This window comes from Hyperolius riggenbachi, chromosome 12 (genome assembly GCF_040937935.1).
Source record: "Hyperolius riggenbachi isolate aHypRig1 chromosome 12, aHypRig1.pri, whole genome shotgun sequence".
In the NCBI taxonomy this organism is placed as follows: domain Eukaryota; kingdom Metazoa; phylum Chordata; class Amphibia; order Anura; family Hyperoliidae; genus Hyperolius; species Hyperolius riggenbachi.
Window position 1 is genome coordinate 138,707,144 of NC_090657.1, and position 26,680 is coordinate 138,733,823.

The 26,680-nt window shown below is 42.7% G+C and overlaps 2 protein-coding genes across 7 annotated transcripts in view; one reads left to right on the forward strand and one right to left on the reverse strand.

Moving 5' to 3' along the window:
* The window catches only part of TNNC2 (troponin C2, fast skeletal type), a 49,848-nt gene extending 27,051 nt beyond the window's left edge, over positions 1-22,797 (forward strand). Inside the window, exons 1-6 of one of the 2 annotated variants that reach the window (XM_068263258.1) lie at positions 18,512-18,618; positions 19,013-19,067; positions 20,130-20,273; positions 20,888-21,002; positions 21,134-21,270; positions 22,481-22,797. In XM_068263258.1, coding sequence (XP_068119359.1) covers positions 18,610-18,618; positions 19,013-19,067; positions 20,130-20,273; positions 20,888-21,002; positions 21,134-21,270; positions 22,481-22,512 — 492 coding nt within the window. In that variant the 5' untranslated portion in view covers positions 18,512-18,609 and the 3' untranslated portion in view covers positions 22,513-22,797. Of the gene's footprint in view, positions 1-18,511; positions 18,619-19,012; positions 19,068-20,129; positions 20,274-20,887; positions 21,003-21,133; positions 21,271-22,480 lie in introns of those variants that run through there. The other variant, XM_068263259.1, reaches the window with a different exon arrangement.
* SNX21 (sorting nexin family member 21) overlaps positions 1-26,680 on the reverse strand; it is a 368,146-nt gene that overhangs the window by 166,236 nt on the left and 175,230 nt on the right. For 4 of the 5 annotated variants that reach the window (XM_068263250.1, XM_068263247.1, XM_068263246.1 and 1 more), the window contains one exon: positions 25,773-25,844. The exons of the other annotated variant lie outside the window; for it this stretch is intronic. The gene's annotated coding sequence lies outside the window, so the exon portion shown is untranslated. The remainder of the gene's footprint in view (positions 1-25,772; positions 25,845-26,680) is intronic. 5 annotated transcript variants of the gene reach the window in all.

The following is a 26,680-nucleotide window of genomic DNA, read 5'->3' on the forward strand; positions in this document are numbered from 1 at the left end:
AGGTCCCTCACAAAAATGGTCATATTTACTGCCTGGCATCAGTGCTGTTTTTCTATCTACCCTTAGGTAAATTTAATCTACAATGCGAATATAATTAAAAAAGTGCATTCTGCACATTTTTAGGTGAATGTTAATTTTGATATGGTTGCGTACAGTGCATTTAATTAACCACTTGCCGACCAAGTGATTTCCCATTGATCTGTGCTGGGTGGGCTCTTCAGCCCCCAGCACAGATCGTATTGCAGGCAGGGTGATCAGACTTCCCCCCCTTTTTTCCCCACTAGGGGGATGTCCTGCTGGGGGGGTCTGATCGCCGCCGCTCTGCTGTGCCAAAGCCCCCCTCCGCAGCGCTATTCCCCCCTCCCTCTCCTTCCCTCCCTCTCCCTGGCTCTGTGGGCGGTACAGGACGACGATACGTCCTGTACCGCCTCTGATAGGCTTCAGCCTATCAGACGGCGGCGATCCCCGGCCTATCAGAGGCCGGGGATCGACGATCTCAGCAGCGCCGTACAGTGTAAACACCGGGGATTCCTTCCCCGCGTGTTTACATTTCGCCTGCAAGCCGCGATCGGAGGCTCACAGGCAGTTCACGGAGACACCCTCCGTGAACTGACATGGAACGGCCACTCGAACGGCCGTTTCCATGGAAACCCGCAGACAACCAGTTTACGCCGATCGGCGTTAGCTGGTCGTCTAGAGGTTAAGGTGGTCCATTACAACTCAAGGTTTAAACATGTCATACAACTACAACACGCATAGTGTGAATGTACCAAGGTACTTCTTATGTAGCAATTTTATTAGTGCCTTTTATCAGTAATGATCCCAAGTAGTTGAAAAGTATTCTAACACAATATGGGTACTGCTATTGTCTCTAGGGATGGAGTGTAAACTGCATGAGAATAATAACTCTGTGAGGGAATTCCCCCCTCCCCTTATGGCTCGTTCTACCATCAGACTTACAGCAGACTGCCATCAGAAAAACGAGAAAGGAATTAGATAACAGTAAACAAAGAGATAAGGATTCAGATGTATACACCTGTACTTAGCAGCACTTCCCAAACATTTCCTATCTCAATGGGAAAAAAAAAAAACATGTTAATCGATCGTGTTCCTTTAAGCAATTTTACGACTTCAATGTAAAATGAGTGCCTACAGTTTTTGAACGCTGTAAAAGCTCTTATGTTTCATGGGAGTGTTGTCCAACCATTGTCTAATCAAAATTGGATGTGTGTACACACCCTTACACGTAAGGAACTGTACGTTATAATAGTGGCATTTCTGAGAGGGGGTAAAAACATAATATAAATTATATAATTCTGCTGCAGTTGAATATAGTTAGAGTGTATACCTCAAGTTTTTGCAGGTCACTTGATTCTCACTGTTTTCCTCATAAGTCACCTTGTACAAAATGTACAAAAGCATTTAAAAGCCGCGAGGGATAATGCCCAAAGCTACCCAAACACCGGAAGCACTTTTACGCCCAAGGATAAAACATTCACAATCTACAGCCTGTTACTAGGCACATTTGTGCATTTCAGACACTTGCCTCCTACAGGCTGCATCCAGCATTGCCCTCAAGCTATACACGTTGCTTTGTAATGTCATGTACGGCACGCAAGTAATGAAATATAAAACATTAGTGACCTTAGCCTGTTTAAAAACAGCTAGGTCTGTCACTAATCCGCCGTGCGCATGTGCGCGTCCGCCGTGCACGCACGTCACTTGCACACACACCTGCCCCTTCTGGCTCCGTCCTCCTCCGGCTCTCGGCAGTGTCTCTGCGTCTGTCCCTGCACATGCGCAGTGCCAAAAAAACACTGACACCGGGACACTTGGAAATTATATATAGAGATATGCCTACTATGAATGCTAGGAGGAATACCATGGAAATCTAGATTCTTACCCGCAGCTTTTCATGTCAGATGTATCTGGCAAGTGTCATAAGGAAACAGCAATGCAATGCCACAATACTGAGGCCTCATCATTTTTCCTGTAGCATGTGATTTTGGTATACTGTTTAACCAGGCAAGGTAAAACTGCACACTCGCTGCATTCCTGCTGCCTGGACGCCTGTTTACAAGCAAGCCACGATTAGCTGACCAGAGTAATCTCCCCTTCACATCCTGTAACAAATGTTCCTTCTCATAAATATTATGCATGCCGCAGCCTACAATAAAGGGATCCTAGTATAAACACTTGCCTTGATGGCAAAGCTGGGATTTGTGGCTTGATAGCATTGACTAAAAGATGACTATTGACATAATAATGTTGCTGTCTACTTTCAGGTACACGTCATGATTGCAACAGTAATATGATGAAGTGGACTGAAAGACATTCTTGTAACAAATATACTCTGGGTGCACACAGGATAATGTTACACAAATATGTGAAATACTCTCCTTCTCAGATTATATGATCAATGCCTAGACACTAATCTACCTTGTAAGACACAGACATCAATACAAATCTGAGAGACGTCTTTACTGGTATATTTATTGCCAAGAATAGAACACCAATGTAGAATGGAGGAGAGGATTTCTCAAACCCTTTTGGTCCACTTTTGAGATGCATCTCCAATTTAAAGGATACCCGAAGTGACATGTGACATGATAAGATAGACAAGTGTATGTACAGTGCTTAGCACACAAATAACTATGCTGTGTTCCTTTTTTTCTTTCTCTGCCTGAAAGAGTTAAATATCAGGTATGTATGTGGCTGACTCAGTCCTGACTCAGACAGGAAGTGACTACAATGTGACCGTCACTGATAAGAAATTCCCCTTTTTATCTCTTTCTTGCTCTCAGAAGCTATTTTCTGCAGGGAAAGTGTTTTATAATTGGAGTTTCTTATTAGGGGTCCCCAAATCAAAGATTGTATAGCTCTTAACTCCTTTTCTATCTATACAGTACTAAAATGTAAGGGACCAGAAGTAAACACTTTTGTTAATTGATTATTGTCAAAGAGGAACTGTAGTAAAATACCCATGAATAACATAACTTATTTTTTACAATATTTATAGATTATTTAGTCAGTGCTTGCCCATTGAAACATTTTTCCTCTCCTTGATGTACATTCTGAAATGTATTACTGGTGACTGTGAGAGAACGCGGAAAAGCTGCGTGTGCTGCTGAGGAGGCGGCTGATTCCGCGTCCAATGCGGCGGTTTGCACGCGGAAACGTGCGTCTGGTAACAGGGCAGAACGCGGAAAAGCCGCCGCATGTAACAACAGTAAGGCGGCTAGTTCCGCGTCCAGCGCGGCGGTTTGCACGCGGCAGCGTGTTTATGGTGTGGCTGAGTCTGTTAGTGCACACAGGCTTAGGAATACGCGCGCTGAGAGGCAGAACTCTTATACCGGGCAAGGAGAGGTCAGCTGATCACGCCGATCAGCTGACTCCAGAGCAGCTTACTATTGGTTGATCAATTAGGGGTGGTGCCGGAGAGCACTACTCCATATATAGTTACTGCTAGCCAGTCTCAAGTTGTCTGCCGTTGCGAACACTACGTGGAAGCACTCAGACCTTAGTCAGATCCAACAGTGTGTTTGAACCAGGTGGACCTGGGAATTCACACTGAGCCAGATTACTTGTACTGTTATTCTGTTTATGCTTAGACAAGTTCCAGGGTGTAGAGACCACGGACCTCACACCCAGACTAGGGAACTTGTGTTATCTATCTGTTATACTTCAGACTAGTTCCAGGGTGTAGAGACCACGGACCTCACACCCAGACTAGGGAACTTGCGTTATCAATCTGTTATACTTCAGACTAGTTCCAGGTTGTAGAGACCACGGACCTCACACCCAGACTAGGGAACTTGTGTTATCAATCTGTTATTCATCAGACTAGTTCCAGGGTGTAGAGACCAAGGACCTCACACCCAGACTAGGCATTGCTGATATCTGTTATGACTTACTGCTTTCCTGACTATCCCTCTGATCTCTGATTCGGTACCTCGCATATCTGATATTCCGTTGCCAGACCCTGCTTGCCTTGGATACCGAATCAGCCTTCTGTCTTTTGTACTTTATCTGTCCGTGTGTTGCCGACCTGGCGTGCCCGACCTCGAGAGCTATCACTCCCCTTAAGAGATAGTCTCCAGATCAGATAGTGACATCCACCTTCAGGTGTCACTCATTCTCTGGTCCTTCCTACCTCCAGCCTGACTCCACCCCTTGGGGAGTTTCAGGCTGCTGGAAGGTTCCTGTGCCCTCAAGAGCAGTTTTCCTTTACTGCCTATTATCACCTGCTCTGCAGGTGCATCACTCAAAGTACTACTGTTACACCAAACACTCACATACCTGTAGGTGTCCAGAGGTTAGCAATATATCTGTATTATCGGTGATTCTGCAGATCATCAATAATCAGGTATATATCTGCATTCTTGGTGATACTGCAGATCACCAATAATCAGATTATCTCTGCGTGCTGACACCAATCGTTACAGTGACATCTTTAGTTCTTCCAGGTGATCTGTACAGAATGTTTGTTACTGAGAGTTCTAAGCACAGAGGGAGATACTGTTTGCTTGGCAGTTGGAAAAAGCTGTTATTTCCCACAATGCAAAGAGGTTCAAAGACAGCAAACTGTCAGGACCATGATCATGACATCACACTGTGGGAGGGGTTTCACCACAATATCAGCCATACAGACCGCCTGATGATCTATTCAAGAAAAGGTAAAGGTTTTTTTGTGGGAAAGGGGGTATCAGCAACTGATTGGAATAAAGTTTGATACTTGATTAAAGATCCTCTTTAAATTGTCACCCAAAACGGTCACAAAAGATTATTATGTGGGACATGCATCTGAAGCTAACCATGGATGGGGTAATAACAGGCCAGTATGGCTAGCAGTCGATCACACTCTGATTGGAAATTGATCAATCAATTAGTAGCGATTGGTTGACCCACCACTTTGTCCTGCTCCATATGAACCTCCCCCCCTTCTCCGTCCTGCCCAAGCTGAGACACTCTTGTATTAGATTCATTTGGGATGGTACTTTTGCTTCTCTTGATGAATGTGTGTGAAATTAATCAGCCTCTTTACACATCACCTTGTTTAAAAACAGTTTAACAGTTTAGCGCGTTATATACAAAACAGAAGAGTAATGTGGTACAGAAGGTGACAATTCAATGTCATTCACACTAAGCAGTTTCTCAATGAAATCTTACTTGCTTTTTATCTAATTTCTCTCCACCTTCCCTCAATATACCTAATTGGTAATGCTGACATTCTGGTTATGTGTTCAGTTTTCACCGGCAAACAATGACTATAGCTAAATTGCAATACCTCACCTCATATATGCTGGCCATGTATAAGGCACTCTGACTGAACAAACTTCTCAACACATGCAGGATGAGGTTCATGGGGAACAGTTTATTCAACTGATGTGCAGTCTGGTTGCCTCTGGCTCAGGTCTTGGTGTGTGTGTTGCGTAACTTCTGCACTACAACGTGGACATAACACAATGCATTCTGCACGCTATAACGTGCATGTTATTTTCATACCATGAGGAATTGCTATGTTATGTGCTCTGCTATCCATAAATGCAATGCAGAGGGGAGTTTGGATAACGTGGTCCATTACAACATAGAGATGTAACCATGCTTATATTATGTTATATGGCATGCTCAGTTACATGCATAGTGTAAAGGCAGCCTAACTATCAAACTTAACCTAGACATACATTGTTAATTTAGTGATGGATGGGGTGATCATTCAATATGTTTTGGATGTTAATTGTCTATCTGGTCTACTATCTTGCACCAGTAGACATTACACTGGCGTAGAAATCTTCTCTAATGCCATATCACACCTCACCAGCCACTAGCTTTACACACTACATCGGCATCAATGAGGAAAAGAACAAGCATGTCTGATCTATATTTAGGCCTAGTTCACACTACAAAACAAGATTTTCAGAAAGACTTTTAAAGGAATGCGCTTGTTTCACATTCCTTTAAGAAAAGCCGATTTAAAAATGGTACTAGCAGCACATTTTTGATTTTCTCGAAATCGAAAAGCTGCATTAAAGGGAACCTAAACTGAGAAGGATATGGATTTTTCCTTTTAAAATAATACCAGTTGCCTGACTCTCCTGCTGACCCTTCTCTCTAATACTTCCAGCCACAGCCCTTGAACAAGCATGCAGATCAGGTGCTCTGACTGAAGCCAGACTGGATTAGCTGCAGGCTTGTTTCAGGTCTGTGATTCAGCCTCTACTGCAGCTAAAGAGATCAGCAGGACTGCCAGGCAACTGGTATTGTTTAGAATGAAACATCCATATCCCTCTCAGTTTAGGTTCCCTTTAAAAACACCCACATAGGGCGCCATTGTACTAGCGCTATGCCGATTGCTGGCAATTGGCATGCTGAGCGCAATCGCTCAGTGTGAACAACCCCTAAGTCAATATTTTCTTTAAATACCAATTAAGGATGCCTTTGTTTTTACATTTTCCCTTAGATGCTTATTAAATCTAACTTCAAATCAGTTGAAGGCCTTTTTTATATGGGCAGCTGAAGGCAGGGAATTCACCGCCTGTCAGCTGCTCCCATTCACCAGCTGGGCACTTACTAGCGTTGGCCAGGTGCTTGCCATCCTCCTACGCAACTTGTTGCTGGGTAACGCCACCACATATCAAGCGTGACACGTGTGGTGTTACCAAATGCTGCCATTCATCTGCACATAATTACAGCCAAATGGAGCTTGTGGCCGGCAGCCAGGACCTGAACCGCCAAACAAGCAAGCAATTAAGCCAGCTGTGGAAACGAGGACTAAAAGATTGCATATCACATGCTTTTCTTTAGGGAGTTGGCCCAAAATTGCCTAGTGAGATTGCTGCTTGTTTGGTTCGCTGTATGAGGTAAGATGATAGTTTCTGGTTAGATCAGGCAATGTTTAAATGTCCATAACGGCACAAAGTAACTAGAGGTATGGATAATCCAGAGCCAGTTCAAGACCAAAAAGGGACCTAGGCATAATACTTCTGGCAGAAGTCTCCAAATCCTCCATGTCCACAGATTTCACCTGGATGAGAAAATTAATGACGGGGTAGCAGAAAAAATTATGGAGTGTAAAAGGGATGGAGTAGTGAGACTAATAAAGTTAGGGGTTAATTCACGCAGCACTGTTAATATTGCTGTGCCCAGATAGCACATGGCAATATTACCGATACTAATAGCAGCAGAGTAAAGTGCGTTGTGCAGTTAGCATGACCTGCGGTAATATGGACGTTGCTGCGGTAACATATGTTATACCACTTGTGTAATGCGCATTACCATAGCAACACTCACATTACTTATGTACAGTAACTGGCGCTAATTGGGAAATGCGCGGTACTCTGCTGCTGTTAGTACCTGTAATATTGCCATGTTCTGTGTGTGCCTGGCAATATTAATAGCGCTATGTAAATCAGGTAGAAAGAGTGAGGCTAGTTTCACCCTGGGACAGTGTTATAACGTGCACAAAACATTTGCAGTGGAATGCGATGTAATGCACACAGAGGAAGTTTGAGGACTAAAAAAGTGCAAATTTACATCATATACGATTTGCTCCACAATTGTGCATGTATAAGTACTTCAACATGCCATTTCATCAAATGACATAGTGTGCGTCAACATGGAGAAATGAACATTTATTGTGTTTGCCATAGCCTTGTATTGTGCGGGTCGCTTGTCTGCTCGTTGTTCCGTCTCCAGACAACAGTATAAGTTATTCAGCTATCGTCAAGCTCTGCATGTATGTACATCAATCATTTTTAATAATGTTGTTTGGAATGATTAGCAACAATTGTTGCAAATTATAAATATTGCCTGTCTGTTACTTAAAGGGACACTTAAGCCAGGAATACAAAATTGTTTTTACTTGCTTGGGGCTTCTACCAGCCCCCTGCAGCCATCCCGTGCCCTCGCAGTCACTCATGGAGCCTAAAGTCCCCCGCCTCCAGCTAGTTCCATTTTCGCTGACAGGCCCTGACAGGGAGTCGGAGGGCTTTCTGCGCCTGCGCAGGCCTGGCCATGCGTATCCTTCTTCATATTCCCGTCCTCAATAGCGTCCTGCGCAGGATGCTATTGCGGATGGGAGCGTGAAGAAAAATACGTGTGGCCAGGCCTGTCGGGCCTGTCAGCAAAAACGAAACTAGATGGCTGCAGGCAGGGCCGGCCCGCTCATGAGGCGGGGTGAAACATTTGCCTCAGGCGGCAAATCTGGGGGGGGGGCGGCACCCGCCTCTGCATGGATGCTGGGGCCGCCCGCCGAGCTGGAGGGGTAGCGGGCAGAAAGGGGGTATTGGGCCTAGCGGCGGGGAGGGGGATCGGACCACCCCCTCCCTCGCCTGGGTCCCCCGATCTGCGCTCCTCCTCCAGCGTAAAGTACCAGGCAGCCAGCGTGCATATGACGAAGAGGCAACGGGCGGGAGAATCACTCACCTCTTCCGCGTTCCATCGCGTGCTCCACTGACGTCACTTCCGGCAACGCCGCCCACTGTATTGTAAGTGGACGGCCTTGCAGGAAGTGACATCAGTGGAGCGCACGATGGAACGCGGAAGAGGTGAGTGATTCCCCCGCCCGCTGCCTCTTAATGATATGCACGCTGGCTGCCTGGTACTTGACGCTGGAGGAGGAGCGCAGATCGGGGGACCCAGGCGAGGGAGGGGGGAGTCCGACCCCCCTCCCCGACGCTAGGCCCAATACCCCCTTTCTGCTAGCTACCCCTCCAGCTCGGCACTCCCCACCCCACGGGGGGGGGGGGGGGGCGATTTTTTCGAATCTTGCCTCAGGCGGCAAAAAGTCTAGGGCCGGCCCTGGCTGCAGGGGATTGGAGGCTCCGTGAGTGACTGCGGGGGCTGAAGGAGCCTTGGTAGAATTCCCAGGAAAGTAAAACTGATTTTTTTCATTCCTGGCTTAAGTGTCCCTTTAAGCAAGAAAAAGGGAAGAAAATGTGGTAATGAACTACTGAAGGAGAAAGTTACAAAGTGAATTGAATGTCATACTGTAAGAGCTCCAGTCACAGAGATTTGCCTTGTGCCCACTTGGTGGCAGTGTTTCATGCATCATTCACCAGGCCCAAGGCAAGTGCCCATATTACATTGCCATTTACGTAGCACTTTCATAGTTAATTAAAACATGCCTCTGGACAGAAATCTAAAAATGAATGTTCACATTAACGCCCCAAGTTATAATATTTTGGTAGCTGTTTTTTTTTTTTTTTTTCTTTTCACTTCCTGCTGTTAGCTCAGCTCCCATGAAGAAAGACAAGACAAAACAAATAACATTTATATTGCACTTTTCTCCTGGCGGACTCATAGCGCTTGAGCTGCAGCCACAAGGGCCCGCTCAGTAGGCAGTAGCAGTGTTAGGGAGTCTAGCCCAAGGACTCCTTACTGAATAGGTGCTGGCTTACTGAATAGGAGGAGCCGAGCATTGAACCTAGGTCTCCTGTGTCAGAGGCAGAGCCGCTACCTTTTCTCTCTCCTAGTCTCGCTTTGCACTATGGGAATCAGTGACGTTCTCACATCTACTAGAGGCTATCCCAGTGAGGTATTGCAGATTTTACAAACTTGCTTTCATAAAGATAGGTCTCAACGCTAAAGGTGGCCACACACCATACAATTTTTTAAATATCTGTTCAATATAAGAATTGCAATAAATTTTTCTGATCGATTGTAACATTTCAAAGATATGTCCAATGTACCACACACCTATGTTCAATTTGTTCCTCAATTATGATAAAAATGATTGGAAACTCAGAGAAAATTGCTAAGGTGTGTATATTAATAAATTAACAATCCAACACACACCATACAATCTTTAGTAGAAATTGAAGAGATATATCTGGCATTCCGGATCGATTAAAATCGAAAACAAACTGGAAATCCGATCAGATTTTTCAGTCGAATGAAAAAAAGCTTTAGATTTTTTCAAGAGATACGATCGTTTTTATCGGATTACTGTAAAATCGGATCATTTTATTGTATCGTGTGTGGCCACCTTTAGGTGCACTTAAAAAGAATCAGCTTGATGAGCAGGATGGCAGCATCAATGGAGACTTTGATGTGATTCTCTACCATTCACTAAAGCTGGCCACTAAAGGTGGCCACTAACTGTCCAATTTCTATCGAAAAATCGTTCGAGCAATCAGAAATTCTGATCGGAAGTTAGATATTGTAATACGTCGTTCACTACACATCAACAAACCAATCTTTGCTTCCTATCTATCACAATCAACAAGAAAATCCGAATTTTGGTTCGACGAAAATTCATTCGGACAACATTTTTTTTTCACTCGTTCATAATCGATTGTGTCCACCAATGGAGATTATTTACAACCAATCCGATCAGAATTTCTGATCGCTCGAATGATTTTTCGCTAGAAATTGGACCGTTAGTGGCCACCTTTAGCTATATAGCAGATGTCACGTTTCTTTACAGAAGCCGTAGACTAAAATACGTAGGTGTTGTCATTCAGATTTGGGACAGAGGTACACAGATTTGTGATGTTTCGTTCCAAACTTATTAGCTTGCCCCATCAGTTTTGATATGTCCTAGAGATTCTTCCTGGCTACATAAATGAGAATTTAAAGCTTTAATATTTTACTCTATTAAAGTCATCTTATATGTAAATAGATGCAGCATGGAAATGAAGCCATCTTTTTAGCATGTGAATGAACTTCCTCTGATTGCAGATTAAGAACTTATATCAAGGTGGCTCTGATGCATACTGCTTAATCAGGAGTTTATTATGTGATTTGCTAGTTATGGCACTTTCTGTCACTTTTTGCTAATCAGGGCAAAACATTATTTATTCCTTTTACATTTGAGAAGAACATCTGTGCCAGCTGTAATTTATTTGCATACTGTACAGTTGAGGGATGAATACAGGATAAAACAACTACAACTATGTGTGGAAGCAGAGGTACAGGGCCGTTTCTTGGGCAGTGCGGGCAGGGCGACCGCCCTGAGCGCAGACCAGCAAGTAGAAGAAGGGGGGCGCAGGCAGAAAAACATAACCACTGGGGAGTTGGTGACGTACGGTGCAGCCAATGTCAAGTCATCATCACGTCACCGCGGCGTGATGACACCTGATGTCCTGCAGGTTGTCAGTGTGCGGCGTCCATGGAGGAGTCAGCTTTCCGGGCTCTGTTTACCTGTGTGTTTTCCTGGTCCCCGCTTCCTCCCGGATGAGCTGCTGGTCACTAGTAAGTAGGCAGATCTACTTGTGACCTGTGGCTGTGTGACTGTCCCTAAAGAGTAAGGGTTTGCAAGTCCACAGGGGTGGGGGGGAAGGGGGCGCAATTTTTACATCCTCGCCCTGGGTGCAATTTAGCCTAGAAACTGCCCTGCAGAGGTATAACTACTAGGTGAGCGCGATCAGGGTGCGCACGGCTCTGGGCCACGCATGCACAGCAGCCGCCGACTCTCGGCGACAGGCCAGCTTTGCGGGGGTCTCCTCTGCTGGCCGGAGGACGTCGTGAGCACAGGACAAGTCCAGGGGGCTGGAAGAAGCCCCAGGTAAGTTAACATCATTTGTATTTTCACTGAAGTATTCCTTTAATACACTGTCCAAATTTGTCATTGCTTTCCTTTCAAGGAGTAAACATCTTAATTTCATGGCTGCATTCTCTATCTGCAGTGATCTTTGAGCCCAAGAACACAAAGTCTGATACTGATTCCATTTCTTTACCCCCTTATATGCCAGGAGATAAAAGGTCTTAATGCCATGATCTTCGTTTTAATTTTGAACAGGAGGGTTACGGTTAGGGAATCTGGTAGGAAGAGATCAGTTTTAGTTATTAGGGTTAGAAGGTTGGGGTTAGCATCAGAAAGAGGTTTACGTTAGGAGGGTTGTCATAGTCAGGTGACATTTAAAGGTAAATGTTAGGGGCAAGAGGATATGCTCAGGAATTAAAGAGGGGTTAAACTTAAGGGGCTAGGTTAGGGGTAGGTATCAGAACATATTTAACATTAAGGGGGGAAAGGTTTGGGTTAGGCATCAGGAAGGGGATTTAGCAATAAGGAGATTGGTTACGGTTAGGTGATCGATGGGGGATCATGCACCAAAACACTCATGAAACCAATGTTACAAACCTGAAATGCCAGACTATCAGTAAATACATTACCAGTATTCTGATTATTGGGCATTCACGCAAAACTGACCAGCTCCGGTATCAAATGTACAGTATCCATGCTATAGTAAGTAAAGTAAAACTTTTTCATCAATCAACATTTATTTTTGTACTCCTGAAAATATGTAATCACTAACCAAGTGGCTTCATCAGTTCAGATGAGGTTAATGAAATGCCTGCTCTTCAAGTTTAAAGGCTTAATGTGTGAACTGTTTAAAGGAAACCTAAAGTGAGGGAAATATGGATGCTGTCATCTTCATTCTACAATTGCAGTTGTCTGACTTTTGTGCTGATACTCCAATACTTTGAGTCACTGGCCCAGAATGAGCATGCACATCAGATGCTTTGACTCTGGTCTGACTCCAATAGCTGCATGCTTGCTGCAACTAAACAACCAAGCCAAAGCCAAATGATCAGCATGACAGCCAGGCAACTAGCATTGTTAATGAGGGAAGTAAATGTCAGCCTCCATATTCCTCTCACTTCAGGTTCCCTTTAAATGTCTGAGTAAAGATGTTAAAACTGTATTGTATGGCACTGTTAAAGTGATCTGAAAGTCAGCATTTCTACTTTGCTCTAAAACATTCCTCACAGCTTGAAAGCTACTATCCCAGATTTTTTTTTTTAGCAGAACATCACCGAAATGGTTAAATAAAGCACTTTGTCCTGCTATTCAGCTTCAAATCCGCATCCAAACGGGAGATAACGGTATCTTTGTTTGCATTCCAATGTTGATACATGTGTGTAAACACAGTGTAACAAGTGAAAAGGAGCTCTCTGTGAAGCTCTCTGTGCTTCAAGCACACAAACAGCTCAGAACAGCTAATTAGAAGATGTTAATATATAATAAAAAGCAGTTTTAAAAATGCAATGGCAGGTTTCAGGGCAAGATAAACGACACTTTGGAAACTTGTCATTTGTAAACAGACAGTATTACTTATTATTTATTATTATTATTTAGTATTTATATAGCGCCGACATATTACGCAGCGCTGTACAGTGTATATATATATATATATATATATATATATATATATATAGTCTTGTCACTAACTGTCCCTCAAAGGAGCTCACAATCTAATCCCTACCATTGCCATATGTCTATATTATGTAGTGTAAGTACTGTAGTCTAGGGCCAATTTTTAGGGGGAGCCAATTAACTTATCCGTATGTTTTTGGAATGTGGGAGGAAACCGGAGTACCCGGAGGAAACCCACGCAGACACGGAGAGAACATACAAACTCTTTGCAGATAGTGCCCTGGCTGGGATTCGAACCAGGGACCCAGCGCTGCAAGGCGAGAGAGCTAACCACTACGCCACCGTGCTGCCCGTACTTATGCACAAAAGCAAATAACTGTATGAGTAATAACAAGTCGGAAAACACATTTTTATTGAATGTTATGTCAGAGTTTCAGACCACTTTAAAGCGTACCTCCAATGTAATTTGGGATCTAAATAAAAGCAATTAATCTTCCCTTTATAACGGCACTATAATTCAGCTGTTCATTGGGGAATGACCATGATTGGCAAACTCTGCCCCTGTTGCAAACCCGAAGCCTCTTCATTTAAGTTTGGAGCTCTGTGGCCACCCCCACTGTGTTGCCGTGACCCTCCCCCAGATTGGCGGCCACATATCAGGCCACGGTTGCCAAGCTGGGGGTGGGATGCAGAAACACAGTGGGGGTGGCCACAGAGCTCCAGACTACACGGCAGACTAGGGGAAAATCCGCCTTGGTGGGTTTTTTAAAGGGGGCGGGGTTTACCAATCATGGTCACCTCCAGACCAACAGCTGATTTATATTGCCGTTCATTTGCTGGACCTACACTAGGAAATTATAAGGGGAGGATTACTTGTACTTAAAGAGAAACCGTAACCAAGAATTTAACTTCATCCCAATCAGTAGCTGATACCGTCTTTCCCATGAGAAATCTATTCCTTTTCACAAATGGATTATCAGGGGGCTCTGTATGGCTGATATTATGGTGAAAGCCCTCCCACAGTGTGATGTCAGGACCATGGTTCTGACATCCCACTGTGGGAGCCTTGTTGCATTGTGGGAAATAACAGCTGTTTACAGCTATTTCCAATTGCCAAAAAAGCAAGTCGCATCTCCTTCCACTGACATCACCTGTCAGCAGTAAAAATGTCACCATGTGATAAATGTCAGAATGTAAATCAGGGAGAGCAAAGATTTTACAATGGGCAAACACTGACTAAATCATTTATACATACGGTAATTATTGTAAAAATGAAGCACTTTTTTTATTACATTATTTTCACTGGAGTTCCTCTTTAAGTTTACGCTGGAGGTACTGTAAGTGTTGATAAAAGCTCTCTCCTCTCTATAGAGATGGTATTTCTAGTGAGAAATAGACAGCCTTTTTAATTTTACAGTATGAAAATAAATATGCCCTATCATGCTACGCAAAGATCAATTGGATAGTTAATGCCCAGTTCTACCAAACAATCTGTGAGAGGTATGAGCAGTATGCTGTGAGCAGATGCTGGTGACACAGCTCAAGCTTCAGAACAACAACACGTCAAAACATTCTAGTCAGTGGTGCAGTGGACAATTGCTGCCAGTCACTATTCTCCCAAGCTGGCTTAGCTGGCATGGGACACAGAAATCAGACTGTCACCCAATCTGATCATAAACTGATTGGTTCATGCAACAGAATTCTAATGACTCAATTAGGCTTAACTGGTGAGGAAAATCAAATGCAATAAAGTAGATGTCAGTGGCTGAGGTGATGCTAGTTATTAACTTGATGTTGAGAAGATGGGCTAGAGAGGAAGTTGGACAGGCAGTTTAAAAGAGGTAGGTTTTAAGGGACGGTTTGAACGGATTATGGGTAGGGGAAGGTGTGCACATATATACAATTACAATTGCCTGCAGAGATCAGGACTCGATTCCACGAGCGGCACTTTGGGGCAGAGTTGTGTACAGCTGTTCTGCTAGCCTGTAGTCATTGACATGTTCTGTTGCGTTGGAGGGGGGTGAGGGACGATGCATGATGGAGCAGGAGGTGTAAGTAGGGAGAACAATCGACTCCTCAGGTGTTCAAATGAGATGATCCAGCAGGCAGGATCTTTCACTGGCGCATGGGGGGGGGGGGGGGGATCAAGGGCCGCACAGAAAAGCTAGATTCTCATCAGAGCAGCCACCTCAGGTGAGGACCATCTAGTGTGAAGAGAAAGCTATATATAGTATGAGGACAGAGTTAGTATTTACATAGGGTCAAACTGGGCAATTTCCCAGGACCTCAAAATTATTAGGGGCCCCATAAGTCAGTACTACATTCATTTTTGCCTAGGGGCTAGTTATACCTAAAACCGTCTCTGTATGAGAAAAAGATTGTCAGATCTAGTGTCAGTAGCTGACTCATGTAGCTAATCTGCACTGTGTCTGTGTGTATAAATGGGTGTGGGGTATATTTTAAACCTTAAAGATGATTTAGCACAGTTGCAGGAACTGGACTGGACAGAATGTATTCCCTGAGAAAGGGGTCTATTTTGGCTCTGAAACATTGGACATGATGAATAAATAACACTTTTAGCATTGATCGCAGTGCTGTCCTCTACTGAAAACTGGAAGGACAACTCCATAATGTGTTAAAAATTTGTAGAGATGATCAATGGGATACAAATAGTTCCATCTTGCGAGTATATTTAATGCAATGTAAATTTAATTGTATGGAGCTGGAATTAGGCCAATCAAATCCACTTCCTATAGATTTAACTGGCAAAGTTCCAAACTGCATATAATGTGCATTACATTTTTATAAAAGCCAGAATTATTAGCATCTTACTGCCCAGTTCTAGTTAAAACTTATGTACCTGCTAATCTTTGAAAAGTACATTTTTAAAAGGTATAAATTAGAAACTTTATCCCTGTTATTTGCCCAGTCCAGTGACACTTAATGAAGTTTTCCCTTAAAGAAAACCCAAGGTGGGTTCTAAGAATCCAATTAGCATACAGAGGCTGGTTCTGCATACAATGACCAGCCTCTGTTGCTATACTGTTTCCCCCCAGCCCCCCTCTGCGCTCTGCTGTCCCCCATAAATCAATCGCCGTGCTGGCGACACGCAGCATGTCGCCAGCCGGCTGTTTACATGTGAAGTGTCAGTCTGCCGCTCCCCCGCCTCCTCTATAGCGCCTGTCCCCGCCCACGTCCCTTCCCTCCAATCAGCGGGGAGGGAAGGGACGCGGGCGGGGACTGGCGCTATGGAGGAGGCGGGGGAGCGACAGACTGACACTTCACATGTAAACAGCCTTCTCCAGCATGGCGATTGATTTATGGGGCATAGCAGAGCGCAGGGGGGAGACGGTATAGCGACAGAGGCTGGGTATTATATGCAGACCTAGCCTCTGTATGCTAATTGGATTCTTAGAACCCACCTCGGGTTCTCTTTAAAGGAAACCAGAGCTGACAATTAATAAAAGTTTTATACTTACCTGGGGCTACCTCCAGCCCCATCGCTCCCACACCCGCCATCCTCAGCCTTCTCCTCCTCCGGTATCTGGTCCCGTTACTTCTGTCAGTCGTGGCCAGTCTGACGTAAGAGAAGTGCGCTCTCTGCACTTATCTTGCGTAGACTGGCTCCGACTGGCTGAAGTAACGGGAGAAGGCTGAGGACGGCGGCGTGGGAGCGATCGTGCGGATGTGGCTGGAGGAAGCCCCAGGTTTGTATAACACTTTTTATGATCGTCAGCTCTGGTACACTTAAGCAAAGCTTGCTCCTTTTTCAGTGAAGTCTATTCATGCTATCAGCACTGCTGAGCGGTACATAATGCTCGGTGATGGTACTGGCTGTAGATGGGCTGTGCTGGAGCACAGAGGCATAAACTCAGTACAAGCTAATGGTGCTGCCTATTACAGCAAACCCAAATTGTGCCCGTATGCACTGGTATGACTACAAGGTAGCAGCCCCTGCAACCAGGGAGTAGGACCCAGCAGGTAGGAGGGGCCGATCTTCTTCCTTCCCCCTCCTCCACCTGGGTCCCTTTCCTGTGCTCCCCTGGATGTGTCAGACCCACAGATCAGCATGGCGGCAGTGACAGCTGGGGCTTACCTCTTCCACCGTCTCTCTGGCCCTCCTGCTGCAGCCACTAGATGTCACTGTCCTCTCTGATCCCTGCTTTTCTCTATGTCTTCAGCGAAACTGAGACCAAGAGGAAGGCAGAAACCAGAGGCCACCTAGTGGCTGCAGCTGGAGCGACAGTGGAAGAGGTAAGCTCCAGCTGTCAGTGCCGCTGAGCTGATCTGTGTGTCTGACACAGCCAGGGGAGCATGGGAGAGGGGCCCTGGTGGAGAAGGAAGAAGTCTGGACTGCTCCTCCCCACCGTTGGGGGGCCTTGGTGTTCTCAATGTAGGAAGGGGGGCCCCTAAAAGTTTTGCAGCGGTGCCCCTTGAGAAGTCCTTCTGCCTAGATGCTTTATTTTACAGTAATACACTGCATTGTGAGTAGTGTGAATGCGTGGCGCTGTATCAGTGAAGAAAGAGGCGTGGGTAGTGGAGGGGAAGAGGCGGTGCTGAGTGGTCTACCACTTTTTAGTATGAACAGGCAGTGAGATGAGAAAAATTAGGTCTTCCAATGAGAGTAACTTTCAAGGGCCTATCTGATTTCACGAATTTGCCTTTGCAAATTTTGGGGTATTTTTCTTATGAACTTTCGTAACTGTTTTTGCCTTTTTTGTATATGAATTTTTGGATTGCGATTTTTCCATACATACCAATGAACATAATTTAAATGGGAATGTATCGACTCAACTCCAAAATCGCACAAGATTTTTTTGAATACAAAACACCATTTTTATGCTGTGCCATTGATTTGCATTTAAGGCAAATCACACGTGAAAAAAGCAGGCTTGCTGCATGAATTTAAAAAGCAGGAAATCGTAGAAAGAAATATGCAGAAAAAATGTGGTGCCATTTAAATACATTAGATGTGCAACAAAGGAGATTTTGCAAAAATGCAAAACACACGCAAATTTTAAGGATGGTGAATGACCCCTTAGTGCTTTAACTACTGATTTGTTTAAGTATTTCCAGAATGTCAGTGCCTTAAAAATATCTACGAATTGTGCTTTACCACTACAGAGGGTCCTAAAGTTAGTAGAAACAGTAGGGCCATACTAGAAAAGTAGGATAAATAATTGTAGTAGAAAATAAATAGAAGCAGAACGTAAAGTAAGTCAATATGTACTGTCCGTTTCCCATCTCTGTATTTTAGGGAAACTTGCTCTGTCTGCAGAGAGTATATTTAGTAGTTTGGCAGCTTCTATCCATCTCCATCTCTGCCAGTCTTAGGGGGCTTGTATGTGAAGAAGTAACTCAATCCCCCTCTGAGCTCCTCTCCCTATAAGGAGCCTTGAAGAGTCTGCTAATTATACCAGCTCTTATCTTCTGGGCACCTGCAGCAAACTCTTGGGGTTCAGTCATCAGAGGACACAGGACTGTGACGAAGTCCTGTATCAACCGGCACCATGGCGCAGGTCAGTCTGCGATTTAGAGGTGTCTATGCAAACATCCAACTTCTCCTCATCCCATCTCCTGTTTTCTTGTGCCCTGCAATGCACCTTCAGTTTTCTTTTTGCTGGTTATTTTTAATGAAGCAATTGCTCTGTATGGGGGAATGGGTGGGATTTTTGGACCTGAATCACAGAGCCTGCAGAAGACGTTTTTTGCCTGAGCTACCATCTCTTGTGGATATTTTATATTTCTGGATGCACCTCATGAAGGAATGTCCTTGTCCATTTACTTTGCACAAATCTGCATTAGCTGTCTTCTGAAGGCTTCACTGGAAAGTGGAGCAGTGTTTTATAGCTAAGTCTTTCCTTAAGAGTTAATGGATGATGGATCAGTAATGAACGTATCTTTGGTTTGCAGCCTACAGACCAGCAGATGGACGCGAGGTCCTTCCTCAGCGAGGAAATGATCGCTGGTAAGTCATCTATACTTAGTCTATTGGTAGAGTCTAGACCAATGCTGCTGTATATTAATTTGACTTCTTCTTAAGAAGAGATGGGGGTGATTCACCAAAGCAGAAATGCTGAGAATATTGAGGTTTCACTGAGATCACTTCAGCATGTTTGTAGAAGTTCTTGTACCTTTACATTTCTCTGAACCTCATTGGATGATTAAAGAGGTCACAATGAAGCCTCACACATTTCTTTTTCACACATTTCCTTTTGTGAATTACCTCTGTGTTGTCCAGGTTTCATTTTTAGATCCAAAGCAGAAATTTTTGAAACCACCTTGGAATATTACATACACGTTACATGCTTTTAATCTTAGCTGGGCTTATTAACATTTGCTTTCCACACTGTACTTCTGACTTAAATGTATAATCAAACGTGTATCTTTCATTGTTTTGGTAGATCATTTGCCTAACTGCATAATTGTTATATTATTTGCACAAGTAAGAGAAAGAACAAAAAGTTTCACAGGCAACCTATACTCTAGTAAAAAATCTCTCTAGCATCACCATTGCATTCAGCCAATGGTTTTATTGAACTTTTTTTTTTTTTTTTTTTGCAGTAAACTATAGAAAACCATCTAAATACAGCTGTTGCCTAGTTAAATGACAGACTAACGGAAGCTGGTTTCTGATTGGTTTTATGGGTTTCTCTATATAATTGCTTGCACTGTGCTATGACCACAAGTGTCTGCTCTTTGTTCCCGACTTATGTTACACAAATATCTAAATAGTGTTAGATAACCAATAACATTTTGAAGACCAAACTGGATTTTGACTGAGGTCACTGAGGGACACTAGTTGCAGGATATGGGCAGTATGCTGTGTAAATATTAGACAGTGATGAGATGTAGAGAAGGAGACATAGTATAATGTAAAATAACTGAACAACTGTGGAACGAAAAATGGAGCTTAAAATATGAGGCAAAAAGAAGGGATCTTTTTTTTGTGGTATGTGTATAGGATAAAGTATAATATTTTGTGATTCCAGAAAACTGAGATACATATCCTCTTCTTTTCTAACAACAGAGTTCAAGGCCGCCTTCGACATGTTTGACACAGATGGTGGCGGTGACATCAGCACCAAGGAGTTGGGAACTGTCATGAGGATGCTTGGACAGACCCCAGACAAAGAAGAGCTGGATGCCATCATTGAGGAAGTAGATGAAGATGGTAAGTTTACACTGAAATAACTTATAGTCAACAGATATGTCAGTACAAATCATGTACAGTTTTATGTAGCATTCACCAGGACACAAATCCCATTTTTAGGTCAATCTATCTATATATATCACAAAGCCATGTGTTCATCAAGATTAGTTACTATCCTCTATATGTCTTTATCTGTCTACCCACGTTTCATTTGGCTGTAGCGTCTATACATATGGTTTTGTATGTTAAAGTTACAAGACTGGCTGTATAATGGCCACATGGACAGGAATATATAGCCATCTCATGGCCATTCCTGCCATCCTAGACATTCAGCATCTAATCAGTAAAAAAAAATAGTTTAGATTGTGTAAACTTAAAGTCATTTTAAACGAACACAGACATACCATAATGATGAAATTGGCTGATTTCTGTTGAATCAGAAAATCACGGTTCTATGGGTTCTAGCAGATAAGCCCTGTTGATAGTTCTTAGTGGGGCTAGGCGATCAATTAGAGTGGATATTTGTGACAATGACTGATTTGAGGAATACTGCAGGGCAAAGGCCTTTGATACATCTACATGAAGATAGGCCTCAGGAATGCACCAGAATAAGTAAAAGTTATTGTATCTTTCAGGCAGCGGTACCATCGACTTTGAAGAGTTCTTGGTCATGATGGTGCGCCAGATGAAAGAGGATGCTCAAGGAAAAAGTGAAGAGGAGTTGGCTGAATGCTTCCGCATCTTTGACAAGTCAGTAGTGGCCAATTTTCAATATTCATAAACCAGTACCTATACACTAGTAACAGTAACTATTAATTTATTTTAAAGCTGTGCAGCATCTCTGGACTGTAGCTGAGGTTATTTATCTTCCTTTCTATCAGGAATGCTGATGGATACATTGATGGTGAGGAACTTGCTGAGATTCTGCGCTCTTCAGGAGAAAGCATCGCAGATGAGGAGATTGAAGAGCTCATGAAGGATGGAGACAAAAACAATGATGGAAAGATTGACTTTGATGGTGAGTTCTGTTCTCACACGTCCTTCTACAAGGCAGATGCAACTTTCTTGATTGGAGAATTCTTATGAGCTTAGCCTTGTGCTTCAGACAGCAAAGTGTTACTTTGGCATGTGTTCCGGCCAGGCATATTTGTGCCTTATTTGCTTTTTATAATAACATTTTAAATCTCCACAAGCAAATTGTGTGAATGCCATCTCAAAGGGTTGGCCCACATAAAAGTTATATTTTAGCTGTAGCTATATTTGCTGGTCTGACTTTTTCAGTCACATTTGATACCTCCAAGTAGCTCCAGAATTAAACTCACCACAATCCTCACCTCTGTTCACAGTTTTGAAAGTTCCTGTCCAGACTGAAGTGTTCATGATTCATTCATTCAACAATTCATCAAATCACTATCTAACAAGGAGAGTTAGACCCTTTATAAGTGCTTCTGCAGGTGTACACAGCCTGCAACTATTAACCTTTAAACTCTCCAGAACATACACAAAACTGTATCATGTTTTTTTTTGGATGGGCTAATTAAGTTATTTCAGTATTTTTGATGATTACAAAAAAAGAGTCCAAATGGAACTAGTCAGCTCTTGATAACAGATCCCATTGCCAAGTCTGGTTAGATGTTAAATAAATAATTCTAAATGGCAGTTGAAGATCATGTTAACCGTTCTAAACAGCATTGCGCATATTCCAATTTTTAACCTTGTACATCCTCACATCAGTACAACTGAGCTATAAAGAGGTAAATACAGACATTTAAGGATTCATAAATTATTGTGGTTGTGTGTGATACTTTTACCAAAATCTGCCTACACTGGAAGCATAAAGATGAATAAACAGAAAATCAGAAAAACACAACATAAATCCTGGACTTAATAAACAGTTGTTGGCCAAGAGTCTAACTACTGTATTAACATGGAAAAAAAAGTAAACTTCTGTGTATAGGAGGCCCACCACTGCCTAAATATAGTTAGTAATTTATGCAAGTTGCAAGACCATTTAGCAAACATATTTTCAAAAAGAAAAAAAATCAAGAAATTTACCAAAGGGTTTGTTACTGGTTTAGACTGGTACAGGTCATGCTATTGTATTTAAGGTGGAAGTTCTGATGGCAGAAGCCCTGTAAAAGGCCAATCAGACATAGTTTTGCTTCTAATGTTAGATGCGCTATTGGTTGATGAAACATCTAAAACATTTCTTCTTGTCTCTTCCACAGAGTTCCTCAAGATGATGGAAGGTGTACAATAAGCTGTGGGACATTCCTGTGGAGCGTTGTGACGCTAGCCTGTACATTACACTGCGTCTGACACTTTTTTGCTAGATAGAGTAATCCCCCCTGCTCTGTCTTGCGCCTCCCAGAATCCTCTTTGTCTCTGCTCTGCTCACCAAGTACAACCATCATCTCGCTGTCTGCAGAGAGTTCTTCTCTTTCCGGTTTCACACCCAGATGCTCTGCTCTGTAAACTTTCTCTCTTCAACTTTCAATGTTATTTATAAAACTGAAACTACCATTAAAAGTTTAAGTAAAACTTTCGAAGCTCTGAGCTGCATTCAAATCCCATCAGATGAAAGTATATTTTGGAATGATGCCTTTTCGCCTTCTCTGACACTCACAGGCGTTCTGTGCTAACTCATTTTTTTTCTGATAAAAATATTGAATAATTATTTATAAAAAAAATGGTTTGTGCATTATTGGCTACATTTTTAGTTACTTCTGAAAAGCAGTACAAGGGATTTTAATGTTACACATGTTTAATACAATCCTGACTACTCTGCTGGGAGGGAAACTTCCTGATAGCAGAAACTCTGAGGAGAGTGTATTTATTTTGGTGGAAGAAATTGTACATTTATTATAACTTACCATATTTTTTGGACTATAGGATGCTCCTGACCATAAGACGTACCTAGGTTTAGAGGACAAAAACCAGTTCGAAAAAATATTTACTAAATCTGGTGCATCCATGGTGAAGGGGCATCTTGTGGATTAAGCCCCATTTGTACCTCGTGCCCCCTTGTACCTCGTGTCTCCCTGTGTCCTTCTCTGTCCCCCATGTGTCCGCCTCTGTCCTCCTTTATGCCCCTTTGTGTCTCCCTTGTGTCCCCCTCTATGCCCCTTTGTGTCCCCCGTTTGTCCCGTGTCCTCCTCTTCATGGGCACAGTACAGGGAGTCACCGACATTACGGCGGGTTGGAGGTTCGTGTTGGCAGGCATTCACAAGTCAGGAACTCCCTGCATTTGGACTATAAGACGCAGTGACTCCCCCCCCCCCCCCTTACACACACACACTTTTTGGGGGAGAAAAAGTGTGTCTTATAGTCCAAAAAATGCAGTACATGAATATGAAATAACACAATAAGATGGGGCAGGCATTTTGTCTGGTATTTTGGTTATGGCATTTCTATACAGAAATTCAGGCAGATTTGGTAATATACAGTGATTCATTAACATTTGGTACTGCATGGGGATGATTCAAGAGAAATGCACAGAAAATTGGAGTAAAAGATAAGGAGGTGTCCACCATTCAGGTTCGTAATGCAATGAAAAGCCTGATTGATTGCTCTGCTCAGCTCCTCCTACTTCTGCACCGATTTTCTTTACACCTGTCTTAATAAATCAGCCCCACTAAGATCTTACACTCTACATGCATTCCACAAGGTTCAGTTCTCTACAGAGAATCAGTAAGATCAAAATGACTCATATAAAATAGTTTTTAATGGGTGTACATAGTTTATCATGTGGCATTTGACATGTATGGTATATCTAAGCCTCATCCATGGTGAAACACCCTTTATAATGTAACTCAGGAAACGACCACTACTGTGGAAAAATCTAACATTTAAAGTACTTAACTAAGAAGTACATTTGTCCCAGAGTAAAATGCACTATAGATTTTTTTTTCTATGTCGCTGTCACAGTAGGAACAGATTTGACTGGTTTTGGACCAGTTTATCTCCTCATGGAGGTTCTCAAGGTTTTCTTTTTTTTCCAAAACAATTTACTGAACAGCAGATTCTCAGTCCAACTGCCAAAATAGCAAGCGGGTAGGGAGGCTGGCCAGCATCTTGATATAGATCCTTTCTGGGGAGTGCTTTTGTAAAGAACAAAACTGCTAAAATTCCCCCATGAGGAGATGGACTAGTACAATATGTCTCAGATTCATCATATTTTAACTACCTACTGTGAGAGCAAAATATGAAAAAATAAATTTATAGTGCATTTTTACTCTGGAAGAAATGTACATCTTATATGTATGTGTTTACATGCATTTTGCATAGAGCTATTGGCCTTTATTCAATTCACTAAGTTTTCACTTCTCCTAAGTTTTCCTAGGTGATATTTTTACACCCGTTCAAGTAAATTGCCTTTTAAGCCATCAGAAACCAAGAAACGACTCATAATAATTCTGACTACTTTTTCGCACATTTTAGGTACTTTTTCAAGTGCAGAGTGCTGAAAAGTTGTTTTTTTTTTTTTAACATTAGATGCAAAATTATATCTCAGGAGAAAACTTATGAGAAAAGGTGAATTGAACAAGGGCCATTTTATCATACTTCATGTGACCATTCTGAGCTAGTCACAAACCTGCAGAGTTTTATGTGATTGCCAAAAAGGCATCATTGAACATGCTGTGTGCCACTGCACTATGAAAAATGGAATACATAAAGAATGATGCACACACAAATAAACATCTGTGTACGATTACCTGTTCATGTACACATGTAGTGTGCTGGGTCTACAGGAATAGTCAATACCATAATTAGTATGTGTTTATATAGGACTGGCAACTTTTGCAGTACTTTACAGAGTGTGCAGTCATGTCACTAAATGTATTCAGAGGAGCATACAATCTAATCCTACCATAGTTATAAGCTGTATTATAATATTATCATGTATTCATACAGTGCTGACATCTTCTCCAGCATTTTGCAGAGTACACAGTCATGTCACTGTCTCGCAGACCATGTTAGGCACATAAGAGTATGCCTATAGTAAGGATTAGACTGTAAGCTCCTCTAAGGCCAAATTTGAAGGGAACCAATGAACTTATTTTGTTCCTGAGAGGAAACGGAAGTGCCTAGACCAGGCATGGGCAAACTCAGCCCTCCAGCTGTTACGGAACTACAAGTCCCACAATGCATTTGCCTTTATGAGTCATGACTGTGGCTGTCAGACTCCTGCAATGCATTGTGGGACTTGTAGTTCCTTAACAGCTGGAGGGCCAAGTTTGCCCATGCCTGTCCTAGAGGGATCAACATACAATCACCGAGAGAACATAAATTGCTAATAGAGTGTGACCTGGCTGACATTATAACCTGGGACCGTTGCACTGTAAGGCAAGAACGCCATCAACTACACCTCTGTAGCGGCTCATAACTTTAATGTTGCAGGTCTATAACAATATTTAGTGGAAACCACAGATAAAATAGGTGAAAATGAAAAAAGCACACATGTGCAGAGGTATTATGCATGAAATATGATGACACAGATCATGCTGGGTATATATTTACCCTTCTGTAGGATCCCATTCACGATCCATACTTTACAGGCCCCTCTTGAAAGTCGTGTCTTGAAAGCTGTGTCTAGGAAAATATTTTAAGGATTTAATATATAAGCAGCAAAGAGGCTTAGGCGCTTTCATCTTTCATCAAAAAAGATGTCTTAAAAGTGAGATTAATTCTACTCCAGGGTAAGGCTTTTATCTGAAATTTCCAGGCTGCCGGCTTCAGAAAGTACATTGATAACTCATTTACTCAGCAGGTTTCAGTTGTACCTATTAGGCTCCCTTTCTACTTATTATCTATCAAAAGCTGACGCTAACTTCCTGCTTTAGAGGGCAGCAGAATGTGCAGGAATGATCCAGTCATCACCGGGGGAATCCCTTCCTCATCTGCAGTACAAACAGGTGTGCTCAGGTCAGCTATGTTATCCTGCTTATTCTATGGAAAGATATCTGAGGAAAACGATAATGCAGGGGTGAGGTATTCCAGCTTGCCTGATTGCTCAAATAAAGATCTGAGCCAGTCAAAACTCATTAAGCATTGTTTTAGTTGTTTGGATGAAGGTGTGGCATTTCTCGTCTTGTCTTTACCCAGAGACATTTTAAAGTCAATGCACACCTTCAGCCAGTTCATTATTATTATTGTGTATTTATAGAGTGTTGACATCTTCTGCAGCACTTTAAAGAGTATACAGTAATACCTGAATGTCCTCAGAGGAGATCACAATCTAATCCTACCATTTATTTTATTTATTTATTGTATTTATAAAGCGCCAACATATTACGCAGCGCTGGACATTCGTTAAGGTTACAGACAATATTTCAGTGACATACAGCAATAAGACAATACAAGAATGCATGCAAACCAGATCACGCAGCACAGTATGAGTACAAGGTAATGCGTAGTCAGTCACTGGA